We start from the raw sequence: 24447 nt of genomic DNA on the forward strand, positions 1-24447 counted from the left end.
TTTTTTCTATATATATATATATATATATATATATATATATATATATATATATATATACACACATATACATATGTATGTATGTATGTATATATGTGTGTGTGTGTGTGTGTACAGAATCCAACACGTACACAAAAAATATAGACAGGCAGCCCTCACCTGTGATTAAAGTGAAACAGTGCACTACACATTTGAAACAGCAGATGGCAATATACTATTATATTTAACGAGTGAGTGAGAGAGAGAGAGAGGGAATGGATGTCACTAGTCTGTAACTAGGTAGCTTGACTGTAATTGCTCTAAAACCCTTGTCTCTAAAAAGCTATCAGACTGTTCAAACATATCTGTCTTCAAAAGCTCATCAATTATTTATGATTCAGTGGTAACTTAATTCAAAGGTCATTTATTCTCTTTACCGATAAGAACATAAAATCTCCAGATATATGCCTTTCTGTCTCTCAGATTACTGGGCAAAGCTTCTATAAGGGGGCAAAACAGCATTATGGGGATAAATTCCTGATGTTTGACTTTCATATATAACACATAAGTAAATTAATGGTAAAAATAACCTGATTCTTAACCTGTGTGTGTATGAAATATGTAGAGCGCATAAGATGAATAGTAAAGCAGATTCATGAAGAACAAGTATTCAGAAAGATCAAAGAAAATAATATCATAAATAACATACATTCTAACCTTCCAACTTACATTTCTGTAAAAACCGCTAAAACTACTGAATTGTATATTAGCCTTAGTGCTGAAGTTCGCTATTGAGACAGTTCAGAGACAAATCACCAGCGTGAGAACAACAGAAAGAAATCAATAATAAAACTGTAGTGTTGAAGAAATTCTGTTCTTAAAAGTTGCCTTCAGAAACTAAAACTAATAAACAGACTTCAGATGGTTTGGAAAAAAAGCACACAAGCACTATGCAGTACAAGTTGATGATGAAAAACAACTTGTGTTGAAATCTTAAAGCTCTGTGTGATGGCTAATTCACACCTATCAATCAGATAATCACATCCTTAAAGGGATAGCTCACCCAAAAATGAAAATTAGCCCATGATTTACTCACCCTCAGGGCATCCTAGGCGTATCTGACATTCCTCTTTCAGACGAACACAATCGCAGTTATATTTAAAATTGTCCTGGCTCTTCCAAGATGTATAATGGCAGTGAACGGTGCCCCTGTTTTTGAAGCTTAAAAAACTGAATCTATCCATCATAAAACTGCTCCACACGGCTCCGGGGTGTTAATAAAGGCCTTCTGACGCAAAACGATGCATCAGTGTAAGAAAAATATCGATTTTTAAAAATGCATAAACCGTAATCTCCAGCTTCCGGTCGCTCAAGCGGGCGTGTTCACGACAAGGTGTTCGAGCGTATGACGTAGGCGTAGCGGAAGGCGCAATGTAAGCTCCGGGGAGAGAGTGACGAATGCAAGGCACAGAGGAGAAAGCAAAACAAAACACCTGTCACGATCTAGTACTACAAAACGAAGATTCTGAGTGAAAAATGTCGGAGGATTTCGATATAAGGCAAGAGGAGAATGAGTTTTTTGCCCAGCCATATTTGTTTGAACCGGAGTATACCGACCAGGAACTCTGCGAGATGGAAGAGGCTGCAGCGGCGGCGGCGGCGGCACAAACTACAGATGTAGTTCACGTGGTTTCCCTGTGCTGTAAACAAAACTTGGTTCTCGCGAGACTACACTCTTCTCCCCGAAGCTTACGTTGTGCCTTCCGCTATGCCTACACTCTTAAAAATAAAAGTGCTTCAAAAGGTTCTTCAAGCGATGCCATAGAATAACCATTTTTGGTTCCACAAAGAACCATTCAGTCAAAGGTTCTTTAAAGAACCATCTCTTTCTTACCTTTTTGCAATCTGAAGAACCTTTTTTCGCCACAAAGAACCTTTTGTGAAACAGAAAGGTTCTTCAGATGTTAAAGGTTCTTTATGGAACCATTTAGACAAAAAGGTTCTTCTATGGCATCGTGAAGCACCTTTATTTTTAAGAGTGTACGTCATACGCTCGAACACCTTGTCGTGTATGCACCCACTTGAGCGACCGGAAGCTGGAGATTACGGTTTATACATTTTTAAAAATCGATATTTTTCTTACACTAACGCATCGTTTTGCTTCAGAAGGCCTTTATTAACACCCCGGAGCCGTGTGGAGCAGTTTTATGATGGATATATTCAGTTTTTTAGGCTTCAAAAACAGGGGCACCATTCACTGCCATTATACAGCTTGCAATTTTAAATATAACTGCGATTGTGTTCGTCTGAAAGAGGAATGTCAGATATGCCCTGAGGGTGAGTAAATAAAGGGCTAATTTTCATTTTTGGGTGAACTATCCCTTTAACACTAGAGGACAAAGATTTCAGACTCCTGCTGTCCCTCAAATGCACTAAATGCCACTGAGAGAATTTGCAAGGTTAACACTAATAGATTTAATAAGGCTTTACGGAGAGAGCTAGTTGAGTGCCTCAGAGAAAAGAGACATAGAGCGAGAGAGAAAGAGTATTGGATAGGGGTAGGAATCCACTGATATGGAAATTATATAGGTAGGATAAAGATAATAGCCAATTATTTATATTATTTTAATTCTGAAATAATTCATTGTAAATATTAATTGTATTGTACAGTGTATTGTATTGTATCATAACAGACAATAAGGTAAATGGAAAGCATACTTTCATAAATATAACAGAATAATATTAATGTGTTTTATTTGTGAATAAAGCATATAAATATAGTATATATTCAGTCCCCACATCTATCCAGGAAGACATGCTGCCAAATAAGCCAGAGTAAGCCAGAGCCATCTCTAGCTCGGAAGACTTTGTGATTTCAAAGATTTTGACCACCATTAATAGATCCAAATCAGAGGCAGAGAATTAGAGAGAAAGCAAGCAAGAGATGGAAACGAACAGACAGATGGACAGAGAGATCAATAACGGGAACCAGTGTGATAACTTCAAATTAAAAGCACATTAGTTCATAAAGAAGTCTGGAGTCTTTAAAGAAAAGACTGTAGGGGTGTCTGGGTTTTTTTTTTTTTTGTCTGATTTTATAAGCAGCTGGATTTGGTCGTGTTCCTCTTCCTCTGTTTATTTGTTCTGCTGAATTAGATTTAGGAGGCATTTTATTTTCAGTCTTTGGGAGGTCTGGGAACACAGTGTGTACGTGCAGACATATGCGTCTGTGTTGGTCTGACCTGGAGAAACAAAATTAACTTGAAAAGTCTTACTAAAAGAACCACCGCCCCATATATCACTTCACCAAGACAAACCTGAACCCTCACAAAGATCAATACCACTCTCTTACACAACAAAACAGAGGACTCACAGCAACACAACATAATTGCACAGCAAAAAATTTTTGTACACTCTGCTATACCTTAAACAAAAAACAATTTTGGTCTTTTTATGGCGATAGAAGACTTAGAATACTGTACAGAAGCCATTGACCACAATTATGATTTTTGGGTGCTTTTTTGCCATTTGAAAGCTTTAGTCTCCATTTATTGTAACTGCATGAAAAAGATTTTGTGTTCATCGTTTATGGAAGAAAGCACATGAGGTTGGGAAATGACAATCTTCATTTTTGAGTGAACAAAATGTAAGGTTTTCAAACACTAAATTCAAGCTCATTAAGTGAGACAAGATTACAGAATTTTTTTCCTCTTTTTTTTTGGTGACCCGTTTAATTTCACTTCACTTCACTGCCCCAGTAATGTTGCAATCCAAAGGCAACAGGTGACATGGAAAATTTGGACCAGATTCATTTAAATCATAACTGAGGGGTTGAAGATTACAGATGACATTTCTGTCAGCATTGCAACCGGTGATGAGAATGTGTGCAATACAGCTGAAGTGATTAATCACAGGACGTTTTTCAGCACGAACAGCCGGTTACACCTGGCATCAAGGTATAAAGAGACAGGCAGAAGGGAGAATGGGAAGGTGAGAGAGGTTACATTTAATTCTGTTTGAGTGTAAAAGAAATGCTGGCTACCATCTGTCTGTCGGCCTCTGTGGATGTTAAAGTTGCCCTTATGGTAATATGAGACAGATGTGGCAGCTATTGACTGCCAGATGCCCCACACACACACACACACACACACACAAACAAGCACTTCCCTGTGTGCAGATCAAAAGCTGCTGCCGTGGAAGTTGCGTTCATTTGCATTCTGAAACTGTCTCCTTAATCCCTCAAACTGCTTCACGGCTGAATATCAGATCAACATTCTCTCACAGAGTCCGATTTACTGTATGTTTAATGGCTAATCAATCAAGAATAATCAAGTTAATTTGACATGCTGTCCAACTAATGGTCACAAAAGAGGCTGGTTTCATTTTATATTCAAATCAGAATCCTAAATATTCACAGACTCATCTGTGCTATGCAAAACAGGATGATATCCACAGCCAGAGGTCTGCCAGGATTATCATATCAATGTCTTTATTTGAAATCTCGCATCTCTTCAGGCAAGTTTATTCCCAGTGCCTGACATTTGTACCTTTCCTCTTGCTGAATTATTCACTGCTTTAGGGCGACTAAATGTCAGCACCTCCACACGGGCCCTTCCTGACTCTTTGAGAGGGGTGAAAGAATGAGAGTAAAATAAAGACGTCCCTCTCTTTCCAAAAACAGAGGCATGAAAAGGACCCGTCCCTGCAGCTGTCCTTTGGGAAAAGGGCGCTCTTGACCCCCGGTACCTGCCAGACTACATCCGTCATAAGGCGGCTGAACTCGTTGGAATATTCATTACAGTTTGGTCTACATTAAAGAGCTAATTAGACTGTAGCATTTTAGTTTATGAGGCTCCAGATGGTTAGCTGAATACTTTTTAATGTTGCAATGGCATCAGATAGAATAAATCTTTGGAATCAATTACAGCAAATTTATTCAAGAGTCTGTATGCATCTTTATTTTTGCTTTGTTTTACCGTCTGCTGTTACGTCTAGCACAGCATTTCTGAGTATAGATAATCGCTCAATAGTCTGGGGTCAAACTTTTGAAATTCTTCATCAAAGATTTTATTATTTTATTCTATTATAAGAAAACATTTTATTCTATTATAACAATAAATGTTACTTGAGCAGTAAATCAGCATATAAGAAAGATTTCTGAAGGATCATGTGACACTGAAGACTGGAAATATATTAATATATATCCTTATTAGGGCTGCACGATACTGTATATCGAAAATATCGCAAATGTAAATATATATATTTATAATAATCATATAATAATCTGAATAATCATATCGCAACGGCATGCGATATTTGAATCATTTTAATAATAGGCTGCTAAAATCAAAAGTTGCAAAAGGTCAAAGTTGTAGTTGGACGCATATAGCAGAGAAAAATAACGTTAAAAAGAGTTAAGTGCAATAAGTTGCAGAAAACAACTCTTTGCCGTCTCGTCTTGCTGTCTGACTCACACCTGAAGCGCACACAAGCCTCATCTCACACAGCGTATCTTCCGTTCTGCCGCACACCTGCAAAGCGTGCGCGCACACACAGAGACGTGTTTCAGACGGCACGCGAACACCGAGTTGATTCCTCTTTCGCATCTCCTCCTCCTTATGTTTGAACACACATACACACAGAATTATGTCAATAGTACCCGTCTCGATGATCATTCTCGTAAACGCAGTCGGTTATGTTTTAAATGAATTAAAGTTTTTAATTTAAAATTTTTAAACACATTTCCGATATAGCCTACATTTCCAGTGTTTCCCATACATTGATTTATTTGTGGCCATTGAATAAACATGAGCACTGCACGTTTTAAAATCAAAACTTGTCGCGGGTGTTTTATATGAATGTATCTCTAAAGGGAAAGGACTGTCTTCAGAAAAGTTTCGATGGGATTTTTATTTTATCTAATAAAGAAGTGTTCATGAGCGGAGCTGATTTGATTACAGCCATTACTGGAGAAACCGCTAGTTCCACCGCTCTTAAAGCGCCTCCTGCTGGCAGACAATCAGTTTGCACTTTTCATACTCTTTATACTGGCTATTACACAACCAGTCAAAAGTTTTTGAACAGTAAGATTTTTAATGTTTTTTTTTTTTTTAAGAATTCTCTTCTGCTCACCAAGCCTGCATTTATTTGATCCATTTTTTTTTTTTACTATTTAAAATAACTGCTCTCTATTTGAATATATTTTAAAATGTAATTTATTCCTGTGATCATACATAGGTACATTTTCAGCATCATTACTCCAGTCTTCAGTGTCACATGATCCAGAAATCATTCTAATATGTCGATTTGCTGATTATCAATATTTAAAACAGATTTTTTTTTTCAGGATTCTTTGATGAATAGAAAGACCTAAAGATCAGCATTTATCTGAAATAAAAACCTTTTGTAACATTATACACTATTCCATTCAAAAGCTTGGAGTCCGTTTGAAATGATAGAAAATAATACTTTTATTTAGCAAGGATGATTTAAATTGATCAAAAGTGATGATAAAGACATTTATAAAGTTATTAAAGATTTCTAGTTTAGATCAATTCTGTTCTTCTGAACTTTCTATTCATCAAAGAAACCGGAAAAAATTCTACTCAGCTGTTTTCAACATAATAATAAATGATTTTTGAGCAGCAAATCAAAATATTAGAATGGTTTCTGAAGGATCATGTGACTGGAGTAATGATGCTAAAAATATGGCTTTGAAATCACAGGAATAAATTACATTTTAAAATATTTTCAAATAGAAAACCGTTATTTTAAATAGTAAATATATTTCAAAATGTTACTGTTTTTGCTGTATTTTGGATAAAAAAATGCAGGATTGAAAGAATTTCACATTTCTTGTTTGAATGAAGGCTAAATACAAATAAAAGGTGAACATTAATTTATTTGTGCTGGATTTTTTTCTCTTTTTTTCCTAAAATATTATATGGTTTTATATGAGGTGTCAAGAGACTTGGCAAATTCATTTTTCATAAGTTTGTATGCACAGACATCTGTTGTGGCGTTCTTGGCAGTTTTTACGATGCTTTTTTAAATAGTGTTCATCTCGATATCGGAATTATATCGTATCGACTGAAATTAAGAAATATATCGTGATAGAAATTTTTGCCATATCGTCCAGCCCTAATGTCACCAAAAGAAGTGTGTTTTTGGTTGTGAGGGAAAGATAACCTTGTTCAGCTTCCCAAAGAACCCAGCGTTAAGGGAATTATGTCGATGTTACAGCTTGCTGACGGTTGTTACGCAAAAGCTTTGCATGCTCGTGACTCTTTAGCTCCACCCACAGCACTTCTCCCAGAACTCGACTGTTTTCTGAGAGAAGAGGTACAGCTGTATCTTTCTTTCTGTTGTGGCGTTCTTGGCAGTTTTTACGATGCTTTTTTAAATAGTGTTCATCTCGATATCGGAATTATATCGTATCGACTGAAATTAAGAAATATATCGTGATAGAAATTTTTGCCATATCGTCCAGCCCTAACCTGAATACTACTGTTTATTTTATCTATGCTTGTAAATTGTGTATTTGTTCTTTTTTCCCCCTTTTTCTTTCTTTTTTTTACTGACTGTGCACTTGCCTTTAATCATGTTTGAATTTTCTCAGACTATAGTTTTTACTGTGGTATATGAAGAAGTACTTAAAGTGTGTGGAAAGCTAAGTCACAATTATATAAAATTAGTGTCATTCACTTTTTTGTCATTCACACTGATGTTAAAACTACATTTTCTGATTTGTGACATTACTTTTTATGTACTGTTAAAACACTGCTGGTCACTTTCAGATGTTGTAGTGTTTCTTTCTTTTCCAAGAAAGAATGTGAAACAATTTGGTTATATAATTTTCATTTTTAAATATTTTAAAATATAATTTAAATAGATTTTTCACACTTTAAGCAATATCGTATCGCATATCGAATATCGCATCTTTTAACAAGGTATCACATTTTATTTCAATATTGCACAGCCCTAATCCTTATATTAAAATAAAAGTCAGCTAATTTAACCTGTAATTATATTTAAAAATATTACTGTTTTTACTGTATTTTTTAAAACAGATATATGCAGCTTTGGTGAGCCTAAAAGACTTATTTCAAAAACACTCTTACCACTCTTACCAAATCTCCCCATCCCTGAACTTATGAATATGAAAACTAAGGAATAAATAGCAGTCTAGAAATAAAATAAAATAAATTTTTAATAAATAAATAATTCTTGTATTGTGTCCCATGTACAAGGTGTACTGGACATCTGAAGCTTCAGAATGATTTACTCACTGATGCCCTAATACTCACTTGGAAGCATTTCTAAAAGAGAAGCTAAGAAGATTGAAAATTTAATGAGTCTTTTGAATGATTGAATGAATGAGTCTTTTTATTCAATCTTTGACTTGAAGATATGTGCTCACGACTCTGAAAAATAGACTGCCGATCTTCTATGACAAAGACAGACAGTTTTCTCGCCTCCTTTCATTATCTTTTTTTCACCTCCTTTATAAGGTCGACTTCACTGTAGGAACAATGACAACAGTAGGAACAGAGAGAAAAATTTAGAATAGAACATACAGGAAAAACAGCCTTTTAAATGTATGACTCACCCTTATAAAACACATTTGAACAGTGGACTTCATACAACCTGAGGATCTGAGAAGTCTGATGCGACCATTCAGTTCTCTTTGGGCAAGCTTGTGCTTTTTTCTTCTATATTTGCTGGCTTTAATTAAGTTAATATTCAGACAAACATCCTAAGCAGATGAATGTTATTTTTATGTGCTGTTATGCGATATAAAGTAATTCATTGTTTTTGCTATATTTAGTGATCCAAATCGAATGCACATCTACTTTGCAAAGGGTGTGGAGAGAAAGAAAGTTAGGACACATTGGACCAGGGTGAGATATGAATGCTCTCACTCTTTCTGTGACTGTTGCAGTTAATGTAAATACATTTATATGAAAACCCCCATTCTCAGCAAACCACTCTTTTTCTGCTGCTCTCTCTTATTTTTCCTCATTCTTCCAAGACAAATACAAGCCTTCTCAGCCTAATTTTATGGATGGGATCCCTTAAATTAAAATGCTTGGGAAAAGCACTCAAGAAAGAGATCAGAAAACGCGCGCGCGCACACACACACACACACACACACACACACACACACACACACACACACACACACACAATATATTTGCATCCGAAGGACATATGCTTGACTTCATTAGCCCTCCAGCACAACACTGTACCACCATCCCATTTTTCCGTTGCAAATATTAACATTTTCCAATCTGTTGAATTGCTCGTAGGAAAGTAGAAATGACACAAACGGGCAGACTTGAAATAAATCACAATTAAGAAGCACCACTGGATCCAGCCCGGAGAGGTGAGCTTCCCTCCTCTCTTATCTCCACCCAAACAAACAACACCTGTGCTGAGTGACAAGACTAATAACCAATTAACAGCCTATTACAACCATATTACATTACCTTGAGGAACACCCTTTCTTTCGAAAAAAAATTATAAATCAAAGGGGCGTGGCCTGTCAGTGCACAATCCCTTCCTGATGCAGAAATGAGACTGAATTAATGCTCATCAAAGGAATAACAAAAACATAATTAGGCTTACGGATACGAAATGAGATTAAAACACAATTTGGTTTTTGGTGCTGAGAAAAATGAAGAGTGATGTATGCATATGCTAATGATAAGCGTGCTGGTTTTCAACAGGGACCTTGCGGGCCTCGTTCTATTTCCAAACCTGGAAAATATTTAAGCAGTTAAATGACAATGAACAGCGCCCGCTGTGACTTAGGCGAAATCTGCTTTGAAGTTAAACAGGTTCATAAATAAATAAAAGGAGCGGGCTCCTCCTGTTCTCCTGGGAGGTGGAGATTTCCTGTGCATACATTCGTTCGATCTTTCGCCCCCCTTGAGCTCCTTTTGCTTTGATTCCCTCTTTCCTTCTTCCTTCCATTCTCTCCCTTTTTCTCACACATGCAAATCGCTTGCTCTCATCTGTCCTTTCGCCTACCCCGAGTGGTAGATAAAGTCATGTCTGACATTAATTTGCAATGTTAAAGACTTGTACCAAACTAATCACACATTACGCTCATAATAAGAACGATGGAGGTTTAATTTGCCGCATATTAAAAGAGTGAAATTACTCATCAGTGTGAAAGAGAGACAGTCAAAGCGGGCGAGACAGAGAAAGATGGGAGAACAAATGCTCAAATCCATGCCAGGAGTCGTCGCTGAAAGGAGACGCACACAAACAAACACTCTTTGTTGTGCAATCGACATTACAATTAATTAGCTGGTGGCTGGCTCGCGAGTCTAATAGAGGAGAGAGAAGCGAGAATGAACTCTATCTACCCTGTACAGAAAGACGGCCTGCCATTCTAGCTGTTAATGGGGTCACGGAAAGAACAAGAGGAGGAATGAAAAAGTGAGAAAGGAACAAGGGAAGCAGTACAGAAAATGACAGGAACAAGAAAAGGATTGTGAGAGGAACATTTGAGTGAGCTGGAGGTATAAAAATGTATTTGGAAGCCTACAGTCAGAGACAGTAAAAGCAGCCCACTTGCAGATAAATGGAGAAATTGAAGCAGTCAATATAGTGGCTGTATGAATAGAAGTTCTGGGCTTTTTGATCTAGAAGAAATAGGAACTGTACTTGTAGGTCTACTACTACAACACTATTTAAAATTTAGAAAAACACTAAAGACATTGGTTGAAGGAAATTCATCATTCTGTTCACCAATGTAGCACTTACAGTTTAAAATTATTACCGTTTAAAATAAATGTAAGTTCAATCATGATAACTCTCTAAAGATTTTAGCATGGTGATGGATATGACAATGTTAATGTATTTGGTCTTGGCGGAATAGATCTGCTACGCTGCTGCTGAATTGCTGCTGCTATTGGTTATTGCTGTAGTTGTAGATTATTACTGCTGCTGCAAGCAAGTACAGGAACTTGCTACTGCCAATGCATAAGGCGATACGGTGCCATGAGTATTTAAGACATACTGCTGCTGCACAAATAGCATATAAAATAAGCCGTACCAGATCTATACAGGTGGAGCTGGGGAAGGTGGAGGGTTTCAGAGAAACTCTCAAAGCGCGCTGCAGGAATCTCAAGTGAATGCTAGTCAGCCATATAAATGCAAGGCAGTAAGCTCATTGGCTGCATATGCAGAATGAACCAATCAGCTTGTGCCAAGTCGTTTAACTCTCTGAATATCATCAGTTAAGTTAACACCCCGTCAGCCTGCGCCATCTAGAGTTTCATGACTGAACTATTTATATGATTTTTTTTTTGCTATAATTTTAGGTATCTAAAATTATATCTACCACTCAAAAGTTTGGGGTCAGTTTTTTTTTATTGTTTGAAAGAAATTAATACTTTTATTTAGCAAGGATGCATGAAGTTGATCAAAAGCGAAAGAAAAGACATTTATAATGTTACAAAAAAAATCTATTTAAAATAAATGCTGATATATATATACAGATATATATATATATATATATCACTTAGAGGCTTTTGCATCTGAACTCTTCATATATATATATTATACTATATCATATACTGTATATATATATATATATAAAAGCCCATTTTCAGCAGCCATTACACCAGTCTACGAAGAAAACCTTGTGCTATATGATCCTTAAGAAATCCATTTAATGAGCTGATTTGTATTCTTTTGAATATTCTTTTGTATTCTTTGTAAGACTTTTCTTATTATTAGCACTAGGGATGTAACGATTCACTCAACTCACGATTCAATTCGATTCACGAATTTGATTTCACGATTCGATTCGATTCACAATTTTTTTTTTAACACAATGAGATTTAAGACAAATTATAAATTAAATGTGTCCTTTTATTATTGCTTGGACAAAATGCTGCACATTTCTTTGTCAAATTGAAATATAACACTATAATAATATACTAATATAGCACTTGTATATTACTGCTCTTTTGTTGGTTTTGATTGCTTCTATTGTCCTCATTTGTAAGTCGCTTTGGACAAAAGCGTCTGCTAAATTACAAAATTTAAATATAACGTAAATGTAAATAACAAAACTAAATTGAAATTGTAAAACAAGCCCCAAATCAAATAAATAAGTAACACAAATAAAATAAATCTCTTCATATAAACAAAATAATGTTTTGTCTGTGCTCTTTCCATTTAAAATTAGAGGCAACCACTGCATTTGAATCACAATCAAAACAAAGATGCTGCATACATGCAACATGAGCAGTTTTCATCTAAAATAGATTGTATAATTTCGAAATTTGAAGCAAAAACAGAATGTTTTGAGTTCAGTTTTGTGAAACTATACATAAAAAATATCTGCATGAAACAGCGGACGAGCTGAATGAGAGACGCAGATTCACTCTCTGCCAGCAGGTGGCGCATAAAGCGTTTCCTGGTTTCCGCTGTAAACAAAGCAGCGCTGCAATTATGAACTTTAATATGCATTATACAGAGGCAAGATGAAAAGAAAAAATACCATCTAAACTTTTCTAAAGACAGTAAGTTCCCCTCAGACATGGATTCTTATAAACTCCTACACCTAAACGCGATTTGTTTAGCATCTCAACCGATTTGAATCGTCACATATTTTAATCGATTTTCAATCGGCTCGCAGTTAATCATTACATCCCTAATTAGCACAGTTGAAAATGGTTGTGTTGCTTAATGAACGGTGGAAATGAACTATGCAGTACCGAGTCTTCTTTCAGTTGTTAAAGTAGTGCATATACTTGCATTTCTTGCTAGTCACTGTACAATGTTACTTTTGACATTTTGGTTTTATAAAAGGCCCAACACAAACACACTTTTCTAGTCATTCTATTGTTCTTTTGAGAGATGAAGGCAATTCTGTACACAGGAACAAAATAACAAAGCAAAGAGGATCTAACCAGCACAGGGGAGAGAAGTGCACAGCCCAGATTTACAACAAAATGGGGAATACATAAGAGTCTGTTGTTTGAGAAAGAGACCCCTCACTGATGCTTAGCTGGAAGCTTCATTGAACAGCACATGCTAAACACCAGCTTTGTCTGCAGCAGTCAAGAAAAGATGCCGAGATGCTGCTGGCCTTTAGAAAGAGCTCAAAGAAAAAGCCACATCTGACACTTACATGATAAATGATTAGAAATGCATGGATGAATCGAATCCTTAGTGAATAAGTGTCATTTTCTCCCCAAAACAACAACAATGTATTAGTGTTTCCAAATTTTTGAAGATGAGTGTATCTATACGGAAAATATCTGTCTACAGGTGAAACCAAGAAACATTACTATGGTGGGGAAACAGTATATGTTGTATCATTGGATGACACCCTGCATGAATGTTGTGTACAGACTGCATGCTAACAAACAAACACACTCCCAACCTGTCTCAGCATGGCAGGTTCCATGTTGATTGCAGTTGCAAGGTACACAAGGGGAGAAGGTTCCACCATTAGGGGTTTCCCTGGTGAATCCAGGAGCACAGCGTTCACAGAACTGCCCAGTGAATCCTGTGGGACAAGTACACTCCTCCACCCATGAAGCATGTGGGGCCATAATGTCGTTTTTCCGGACTGCAGATTCAAGGCTTACCCTGGAGATTTGAGAGGTGTCTGTAAACAAGAAAAAAAAAATCACTTACAATAATTGTACAACATACTTATAAATACATAAATACACTACAGTTTAAAAGCTTGAGACAGGTACAATTTTTTTTCTTCAAGAAATTAAGTGATTTATTCAGCAAAAACACATTAAATTGACAAAAGTGACAGTAAAGATGTATATTACAAATTCTATTTCAAATAAAAGCTTTTATTTAGAACTTTCTGTTCATTCAAAGAATCTTTAAAAATGTTTCACAATTTCCACAGAAATATTAAGCAGCACAACCATTTTCAACATTGATAATAATAATTATTATTATAATTAAAAAATATGTTTCTTGAGCACATTAGATATTAGAATAATTTGAATTAGAATATTAGAATAATTTCTGAAGGATCATGTGACACAGAAGAATGGAGTAATGACTGCTGAAAATTCAGCTTCACCTTCACAGGAATAAATTACATTTTTACATATATTACAATAGTAAAAAGGTATTTTAAACTGTAATAATATTTTACAATATTACTGTTTTGTGGTATTGTTGAGTCATTTTAAAAAAGCAAAAAAAACCTAACAAAAAAAAAAACCCTTACCAACCCTAAACTGTCGAACAGTAGTGCAAACAAACAAACAAACAAATAAATGAATAAATAAACAAAGCTTCTAATCGTTGGGGTGCAAAGAAATGCCGTAACAGTAAAGATATGTAAGACATTGTGTGACAGAAAAACAAGTTTTTTTAAGAGTGCTCATGGAAAAGTGTTTTTTTTTAAGGCAAAGAGGGATTCTTTGAAAAGAGCATTCCACCATGAATCTACACTGAATGTGAAATCACTGTGTCCCGTCCACTTATAATTGCCCTCACGATCTAGCTTAGCTAGCCTGCCTGCTAAAGCTCCCCTCTGCCTCTCTCTCACCTTTGCTTACACACAGACAGACATCAGGACCACTGGGTGCAAGCAGATAGAATCTTTGATCACCATATGAATAAATGAACAAGGAATGAATTAATCAATAAGGGCTGAGTGGGGAGAGGTGGAACATGGTGAAGGTGAGTGGGTCTTTGTTTCTCTCAGGGATCCACACCGCCTCATAAATAGTGATAGAGGGGGATTGTACACAGATCAAATTTCTCTCTCACCTCATCACTATCTTTCTCCAGGGTCTCTGTGTCCTATTGTCTCAACTTCCCAACTTTCATATCTGGACATGGCCAGGAAGACTAATGTTTATGTGCGCTTTTGAGAGACACCGGCATTTGCGTGTGTGCAGTCGTATACAGACAAACTGATTATCATGTGTACATGAGTGTGTGAGAGAGAAGATATATTCACAGTAATGCTCCCCCATAGAATCACACTGTTTGTCTCAAACTCTATGCTGCATGTATGTGTAAGTGTTGCCCAGCAGGGACGTACACGGAGACGAGTTTAGTCTCCTCTTATAGCCATTTTCTACAGCTCCTTACTATATCCTGAATGAAGACACACAACAAATGCGAATGTAAAAAGCATCTATGAAAAGAAAAAGCTTCAGGTTAGCAGAAAACACTGCCAAGTAAAATTGCCATATGCTGACAAGACGCACATAATGTTGCACACACACACACACACACACACACACACACACACACACACACACACACACACACACACACACACACATACACACACACACACACACAGAGATGTCATGACTGAAACCACAATTGTTTTCTGATGTTTATTCATGTTGTTCACACATTTATAATTATATAAAAAAATACTTGATAATAAGTCACGTGGTCTCAGTGGGCAAATGTTTCAGTTTGCCATGGAAACTGAAACACCTTCCAACGAAAACATAAAAGAAAACTTATTTTAAGAAACTCACACAAACTTTTCCCTATAACATAACCCTGTTTCCACCTGATGTTAAGATGCCTTTTTTTCTTTTCTTTTTTTAAATGGTCAGGGCTAAATACATGTGAAAATGGTGTAGTAATTAATGGTGTAGTAATAAATAGTAAATACCCTGCAATTGTACTTTTGGTATACTAAACTGGTATACTTAAAGTCTGCTAAATTGGAACAACTAAATTTACACTTAATGCACTTTAATTGTGCGGAAGTAGTGCTGAAGTCCAACTAAAGATATACTTAAGTATATCTGATTGTGCTAAAGTGGAACTATTGCAAGTATACTTTAGGTACACTTTAAATATCTTGCATTTAAATACCAATGTTATTCAAAGATCATACAATCCTCATCAATAATGTCAATATTTTATCAATAGAGTCATTAAAACACATTTTAGGCTTAATATTAAGAAATGTAAAATAAATGTACTGTATTTTAAATATATAACTTTTTTACGAGGTAAGCTACCTAATTTTCATTCATTTTCCAGAATTAAAGCGGTCATATGATGCGTTTTCAAGTTTTCCTTTCTCTTTGGAGTGTTACAAGCTGTTCGAGAATAGATAATATCCCTAAAGTTGCAAAGACTAAAGTCTCAAACCCAAAGAGATATTCTTTATAAAAGTTAAGACTGGTCCACGCCCTCCTAAAACGCCTCGTTTAAACACGCCCCCACATGTCTACGTCACTGTGTGGGAAGATTTGCATAACGCCGCCCAAATGTTCACGCAAAGAAAGAAGGCGTAACTTTATTGTAGCTGCCACCATGTTGTGAAGATGCTGTGTTTCGTTGTGAAAGTGAAAATACTTTGTTTGGCCTTCCAAAAGAGGACACGACTAGAAATCAGTTGTTAAGTTGTATTTACAACACTGCTCCAGAACACTTCAACCCAAATATTCAGATGTGTGCATCGTATTTTATGGAGGACTGCTTCCTGATCCTGGGAGAGTAGACTACAATGCCGGTGTTCCAGTGAATTCAGTTCCCCTGTTTCCTCTTCGGCGCGCATGCTGACCCTATACAGTCTATGATGCTGACAAATAATGCTGACTCACAGTCTGTAAGTACATTTTCATATTTAAAGAATTTGCTACTGATGATTCAAATGCGAGTTTTGAGCAGTGTAGAGTAGGGCTTGTGGTTTGTAATTTCTCCGATCACAAATGCAGATATGGTTTTATGTTTACGTGGCACGATGCAACGCAACACGTAAAAAGACAGTATAAGTCATTATAATCAGTAATTATGTCCCCACTGGATGTAACAAATACCTCGTTTATAATGTGTTTTATTGGTTTTGTCTCGTCGCTCCGGCCGGACAGAGCATCACAATATGGTAAGGGGAATAACATTTCCCTCACACGCTTGAGGTATTCAGCCAATCACAACGCACTGGATAGCTGGCCAATCAGAGCACACCTCGCTTTTCAGAGCGATGAGCTTTGTAAAAATCGACGTGTTTCGGAAAGACTGGGCATAGAGGAGCAACAATAATATGCAGTATGTGGGAAATAATGTGTTTTTTTAACCTTAAACCCTTAAACCGCACATTTCATTACACCAAATACACAAAATAATGTTCTTTTTAGCAACATCATATGACCCCTTTAAAAGCAAAATTATCATTACATTATTGTTTTTAATGTCAAAAAATAACCTGTTAAAGGGAAATCAGCATATGGTGATTTATGTTTAAAGAAATAAAACATTGAATTCATGCCAGAAGCTATTTTGTATTTCAGTGTGTGACACTTTCCACTTGGCAAGTTGATTAGGTACATCACTGCATACTATATATCTCAATTATGCCACTTTGCAATTCAGTCTAAACAGCACAGAAATCATGCCACAATGAAAGGCAATCACAGGAACGAATTGTGGGGCATGACCAAAGTTACAGGCTTCTCTAGACTACTAATCAATGGCTGATTACAGTACAGTTCATACTGCCAAGTTCAAGACGCATGTTCTCTTGCCATTTTAAATCAATTTCTTTTAGTCTTTAATGATTGCATTTCTGTATCATTTCAGTCTTTTCCTTACACAAATGTGTAACACACACATAGATATATAAACAATGACTTACAGTTCTGGCCCCCTGCATTGCTGATATGTAGTGCAGTTAGACTGTAAAGCATTCGGAGAAACTCAAATGGGGCAATAGATGGTTTTACGCTCTTCTCTGTTAACCTGGAAACCAGAAAGCAGAGATCATAGTTAGAAACATGTGATTTTGTCTGCTATAATAACTACTGTAGTGTTTTTCTAGAGTAAACCTGTACCTGTAGCAGAAGAACCGCTTCTCAATATTATTAACTCGTCATTGTCTTTAGGTCACGTCCCAAAACCATTCAAGCTGGCGGTTATTAAGCCACTTATTAAGAAATCACAACTAGATCCTAGTGAACTGGCAAATTACAGACCCATCTCAAATCTTGCTTTTATGTCTAAAATTTTAGAAAAAGTTGTGTCTGCTCAATTGTGCTCCTTCCTGCAAAAAATATCTCTATGAAGAATTTCATTTAGTTTCAGGCCCCACCATAGCACAGAAACTGCACTTGTTAAAATTACAAATGACTTGCTTCTTGCGTCAGACCAAGGCTGTCTCTCATTGCTAGTTTTACTTGATCTTAGTGCTGCGTTCGATACTATAGTTCATGACATACTCATAGATCGATTACAAAACTATACAGGTATTCAAGGGCAGACTTTAAGATGGTTTAGATCCTACCTGTCCGATCGCTACCACCTTGTTCATTTAAATGGGGAGTCATCTCAATTATCACCAGTAAAATATGGAGTGCCACAAGGATCTATCCTAGGTCCTCTGCTATTTTCGATATACATGTTGCCACTTGGTAATATTATTAGGAAATACGGGATTAGTTTCCACTGTTATGCCGATGATACTCAACTATATATCTCAACAAGACCAGATGAAACTTCTAAATTATCAGAGTGTGTTAAAAATGTAAAAGATTGGATGACCAATAATTTTATCCTATTAAATTAAACTCTGGAATAGCCTTCCTGATAACGTTCGGGGTTCAGACACACTCTCTCTGTTTAAATCTAGATTAAAGACACACATCTTTGGCCAATCATTAAAATAATGCATCTCATAATCTTTTACTGCAGTTATATCTGATCAAATGCACATTATTATTCTTTAGTTTGGGTTAAACAAATCAATTTTGCTTGGTTGGAACAGCAGCTACGCTAATTATGTCTCTATTTGTTTCTCAGTTTTTTGCCATGGGATGTAACTAGGATTTACACAAGCTTCAGTCTGGATCCAGAACACCTGAGAAGAGATGATGCCAACCTCTCAAAGGACCTCAGATGATGCCAACCCTGAAACAACATTTCACCACATTTTGCTATAAGTTTGATTCCATCATATAATAATTGCTGTTAATAGTGTTCATTGTCTGTTTTATTACGTCTTAAATTGATTTTTCCGTACATTTCTGCCATATGTACATTAACTGACAGTCACCACTGATAAACTACCACTAAATATTGTAGAAACTTAATTGGCTGTAAAGTTGCTTTGCAATGATTTGTATGGTGAAAAGCACTGTACAAATAAACTTGACTTGACCATTTGCGCCCAAACACTGGAATAAACTACCTAACATTGTTCGGGAGGCAGACACACTCTTGCAGTTTAAATCTAGATTAAAGACCCATCTCTTTAACCTGGCCTACACATAACACACTAATATGCTTCTAATATTCAAATCCGTTAAAGGATTGTTAGGCTGCATTAATTAGGTCAACCAGAACCAGGAACACTTCCCATAACAACCGATGTACTTGCTACATCACTAGAAGAATGGCATCTACGCTAATATTAGTCTGTTTCTCTCTCATTTCGAGGTCACCGTAGCCACCAGATCCAGTCTGTATCCAGATCAGATGGCCACTGCAATCACCCGGATCCAGTACGTATTCAGACCAGATGGTGGATCAGCACCTAGAAAGGACCGCTCCTCAGAGTTTATTTACTGAAAAAACTGAGGCTCTTCATTAAGGCACACTAGGTTTAGTCAATTCCAGCCGACGGAATAAGGAAAGCCTCTCTGTATGAATGAGTCACAAAATATATGAATTTTCTTGTCACTCTGGTAGGAAAGTGCCTGTCAAAACTACCATATGCTGACAGATGTACATAATATTGCATGACTGAAATCACAACTGTTTTCTGATGTTTATTCATGTCATTCACACATTTGTAATTGCAAAAAAATAAATACTTGATAATAAGCCACGTGGTCTCAGAGGGCAAATGTTTCAGGCTGCCATAGAAACTGAAATACCTTCCAACAAAAACACAAAAGAAAACTTATTTTAAGCAAATCACTGCTACTCAATTCTCCCCTATAACATAGCTCTGTTTCCACCTGGTATTAAAGGGATAGTTCACCCAAAAATGTAAATTCTGTTATTAATTACTCATCCTCATGTCGTTCCAAACCAATAAGACCTTCGTTCCTCTTCGGTACACAAATGAAGATATTTTTGATGAAATCCGAGAGCTTTCTGATCCTGCATACACTCTTAAAAATAAAGATGCTTCACGATGCCATAGAAGAACATTTTTGTCTAAATGGTTGCATAAAGAACCTTTAACATCTGAAGAACCTTTCTGTTTCACAAAAGGTTCTTTGTGTTGAAAAAAGGTTCTTCAGATTACAAAAAGGTAAGAAAGAGATGGTTCTTTAAAGAAGCTTTGACTGAATGGTTCTTTGTGGAACCAAAAATGGTTCTTCTATGGCAGGGTTCCTCAAATCTTACCCTGGAGGTCCAATGCGCTGCAGAGTTTAGCTCCAACCCTGATCAAACTCAGCTACCTGTGATTTTCGAATGATCCTGAAGACATTGATTAGCATGCTCAGGTGTGTTTGATTAGGGTTAGAGCTAAACTCTGCAGGAAAGTGGATCTCGTGGGCCAGATTTGAGGATCCCTGTTCTATGGCATCGCTGTGAAGAACCTTTTGAAGCACTTTATTTTTAAGAGTGTAGACAGCAATGGATTTGACACGTTCAAAGCCCAGAAAGGTAGTAAGGACATCGATAAAATAGTCCATGTGACATCAGTGGTTCAACCGTAATTTTATGAAGCTACGAGAATACGTTTTGTGTGCAAAGAAAACAAAAATAATGACTTTATTCAACAATTTCTTCTCTTCTGTGTCAGTCTTCGACGTGTGTTCAGGAGAGTACCGTAACGTATGCGTGTGATGCTGCTGACACAGGAGCCGGTGTTCTGACGTAGAACGTCCATCTCTCTTAGTTCATCGTCTGTATATTCTGGTTCAAATAAAATTGCAAGTCATCCTCTCTGTTGAAATCTTCAGACATGTTTACGAAGACTGTTTTATGTACAGCGTGCGTCGTCTTCTGCTTGCAAACAAGGTGAAGCGCATCAGGGTTCTTCATCAGGATGCTGGCTCCTGCGTTGGCAGCACCACACACGTGACGTGGTACCGTACTCTCCTAAACGCATGGTGAAGACTGACACGGAAAAGAAGAAATTGTTGAATGAAGTTATTTTTGTTTTCTTTGTGCACAAAAAGTATTCTCGTAGCTTCGTAAACTTACGGTTGAAGCACTGATGTCACATGGATTATTTTAACGATGTCCTTACTAACTTTCTGAACTATAAAATGTTTCAGTTCCATTGCTGTCTATGCAGGGTCAGAAAGCTCTCGGATTTCATCAAAAATATCTTAATTTGAGTTCAGAAGATGAACGAAGGTCTTACGGGTTTGGAACGACATGAGGGTGAGTAATTAATGACAGAATTTTCATTTTTGGGTTGACTAACCCTTTAAGATGTTTTTTTTTAAAGTTGTCAGTGCTAAAGACAGGTTAAAATGGTGTATTAATTACTGTAATAACCAGCTTTTAGCAGTACTGCACGAAGAAATTATAACTCTAGCACTTTCATGAGAACAACTACAATATATTTTTAAGCAGAAAGCTCAATCCTGTGATAAATCTGGCATCTTTTCACCTATCACAGGTTCTACATTCATGTTGAAATGCAATGAACATCCTCATTAGTAACATGAACAACAGTATTCTTATTGAATTTGAACATGATGTGAACCTGTCTGCAAATGTTCCTAAATAACTTTATGTTTAGTTTATATTCTATTTTGTGGTTTACCACCTGATATTAGAGTCAGTGGTTTCTGGCAAGCCATTGTGTTTTTTTGGTTGTCCTCTGATTTGTGTGAAATGTTACATGCCTTTTGATTTGTACAATTATATTTACATTTATTAATTTATTACAAATAAGGAATACAGCAAAGTGATTCATCCTAAAGAGGCAGTAACATAAGAAATATGTCAATACAAAATGTTAAGAGTGTTCAGATTACCAACTAGAATAAGGATGAAAGTAAGAAATAGTATAGTGAATAATTGCTTTAGAGAAGTCTAATTTCTCTTTTCACAGTTTTAATTTTGCATAAAAAGATTTACAGAAGGCTTAAGATATATGCTATGTGACAAAATTGGTGAAGGAAAGTACCTGCATCCACTCTTAAAAGCAGGATAAAGGATTCCAGAGAGCAATGAAAACGTAAAATCACAAAATATATGTATATATTATGTGGGAAGATTGTTTGGCATAATTATTCACACAAAGTGATCAGATCATTGCTAACAGCATACAATGAGGCATAATTAGAGGCAAATCAAATAAGCACATTGTCTTTGCCCTTTCAATTACATTGCTTTAAACACCTACTTAAAATCTTGGCTAAATTTGGTACAGTACACTACTCTTACTTTATCTGCAATGTATTTATATGAAGTACAGATGAGGCCAAAATTACCCGTTGCCTCTCATTATACAATCAGTTGTCGTATAGTACATGAGCAAAGGCAGAGAAGTGATCTGATTAAACGATTCCTGTCGATTTACATAAGCACCGTGAAATTTAAGATAAATGCATGCCAGACTACCATGTAGTTTCAATTTGAAATGTTCAAGCCAAATCTGATCTTTGAATCCCTTTTAACCCATGTGCCATATTTGGTAACACTTTAAGGTCCAATTCTCACTTCTAACTAGTTTCTTATTAGAATGCAGATTACTAGCATATTGGCTGTTTATTAGTACTTATTAGACACATATTAATGTCTTATTCTGCATGACCATGTTTTAGATCCTTTAACCCGACCCCAAACCTAAACTTAACAACTAAGTTATAAACTATTAATAAGCAGCAAATTTGGAGTTTATTGAGGGAAAACTCTTAGTTAATAGTGAATATGTGTTCCCTAATCTGAAGTGTTACCCCATATTTTAGAAATGCATTCAATATCTGCCCACATGTTAGCAAATAGTTGGGAATAACACACTCACTCACACACACACCTTAGAGTGAAAATGTTGATGGGTGTCTTTTCCAATGAGGAATAAGTCTTCTGTTGAGAGTACAAATCAGCAGTAACCAATATTCCGAAGCCCTCCAGTGTCACGGTCACACTTCTGGGCAAGAGCTCCTCCAGCTCAGCCGTAAATGACAGGCTAAGGGTCCGTCCGTAACTTAGCAACCTGTTCCCCAGATATTTATCTGCAATATAAAGATAAAACATTTAACACTTACCATGCATATTCCAATTTGCATGACCATGGTTTGATTAAGCAAGCATGTGTGTAACATCTATCTGATAGCAACAGCTGGGCTGTGAATTGAGTTAAGTGGTTTTCTCAAGGGCAGCACAGAATTTTCTGGAACACAAACTCACAACCTGCAGATTACCAGCACATTACACCAGCCACTGAGCCGCAACGACCCGATTACCAAAGATAAACACCGGCACAATGAAGAGTGTGTGACCATGAAAGATAACAACTGTAAAAATATAATAGGAAAATAAAATGTTCAGTTCACAAATGTTCAATGTTCAGAATCTCTCTGATCTCATTGTGTTTGTACATCTCTATATGCAAGTGAGTGTAAGAGGATGACCATAATTGCCACTCATATCATCCAGCATCATTAAAGAGCTTTAACAAGACTTCAAAGAACCCCATGTTGAGCTTCCAAAAAAATTCACATGCATGGACACACACACACACACACACACACACACACACACACACACAGGGGCTTACGGGGACTCTCCATAGGCATAATGGTTTTTATACTGAACAAACTGTATTTTCTATCGCCCTACACCTAAACCTAACCCTTACAGAAAATTATCTCTATCTATCTGTGTGTGTGTGTGACAAATAACAAAATGCCTGCTCTTATTAACCTACTGTTAGGCCTAAAGCACTAAACTTTTGTGACTCATAAAGTCATCTCCATTGAATAAGTCTGTAATACAGAAAAGGCCAGAGTGGTTAAGTAGTAGGCACATTTTAAATAGCATCAGTAGTCAAGCTTGCCATTAGCTCTACTACATTCCTCTTGTAGAAATAGTATTTACAATACCAGTAGAGAATGCAGCAGCATATGGCACTGAATCTCTTTTCTAAATTCAATAGCACAGGACTGGTGTTCTTGTACTATGTACAGATACTGTGCAGTGGCTTTATCTATTTTCTGAGGTTACATTTTATGTTTGTGCAAACATAGTGGCTTTATGTAGAAAAATGCAAATGCCTTTTTAATGCATTCCAAATGAATTAGCATGATGCAAAAAAATGCTTAATTTGTTTTTGAGCATTGCAAAAGTTAGGCCATCCTATTCTATTATGCATGAACAATAGCCTTGAAATATGACATTTAAAGTTTTTGTTAGTTTGGGTCACTCAAGTATGGATTCTTGCCTCCAGGAGCTTCAAGTTGAGATGCCTACAGTGACCTGACACTGAAAACAAGGCACAGCAAATGTAAAAGTGATATAGCAAACAGCACTTGAATGTGTCAAAATATTGTTAAAATAAATAAATGAAAGGTGCAC

General features: G+C 36.4%; 1 protein-coding gene across 1 annotated transcript in view; it reads right to left on the reverse strand.

The window, feature by feature from the left end:
- LOC107570860 (laminin subunit gamma-1-like) overlaps positions 1-24447 on the reverse strand; it is an 86745-nt gene that overhangs the window by 12597 nt on the left and 49701 nt on the right. Inside the window, exons 6-8 of the mRNA XM_016257140.1 lie at positions 22907-23105; positions 17597-17700; positions 13385-13612 (exon numbers count right to left, since the gene is read on the reverse strand). Coding sequence (XP_016112626.1) covers positions 13385-13612; positions 17597-17700; positions 22907-23105 — 531 coding nt within the window. The remainder of the gene's footprint in view (positions 1-13384; positions 13613-17596; positions 17701-22906; positions 23106-24447) is intronic.

The sequence above is a fragment of the Sinocyclocheilus grahami genome, unplaced genomic scaffold (genome assembly GCF_001515645.1).
Source record: "Sinocyclocheilus grahami isolate Dianchi unplaced genomic scaffold, SAMN03320097.WGS_v1.1 scaffold1514.1, whole genome shotgun sequence".
Taxonomy (NCBI): Eukaryota; Metazoa; Chordata; class Actinopteri; order Cypriniformes; family Cyprinidae; genus Sinocyclocheilus; species Sinocyclocheilus grahami.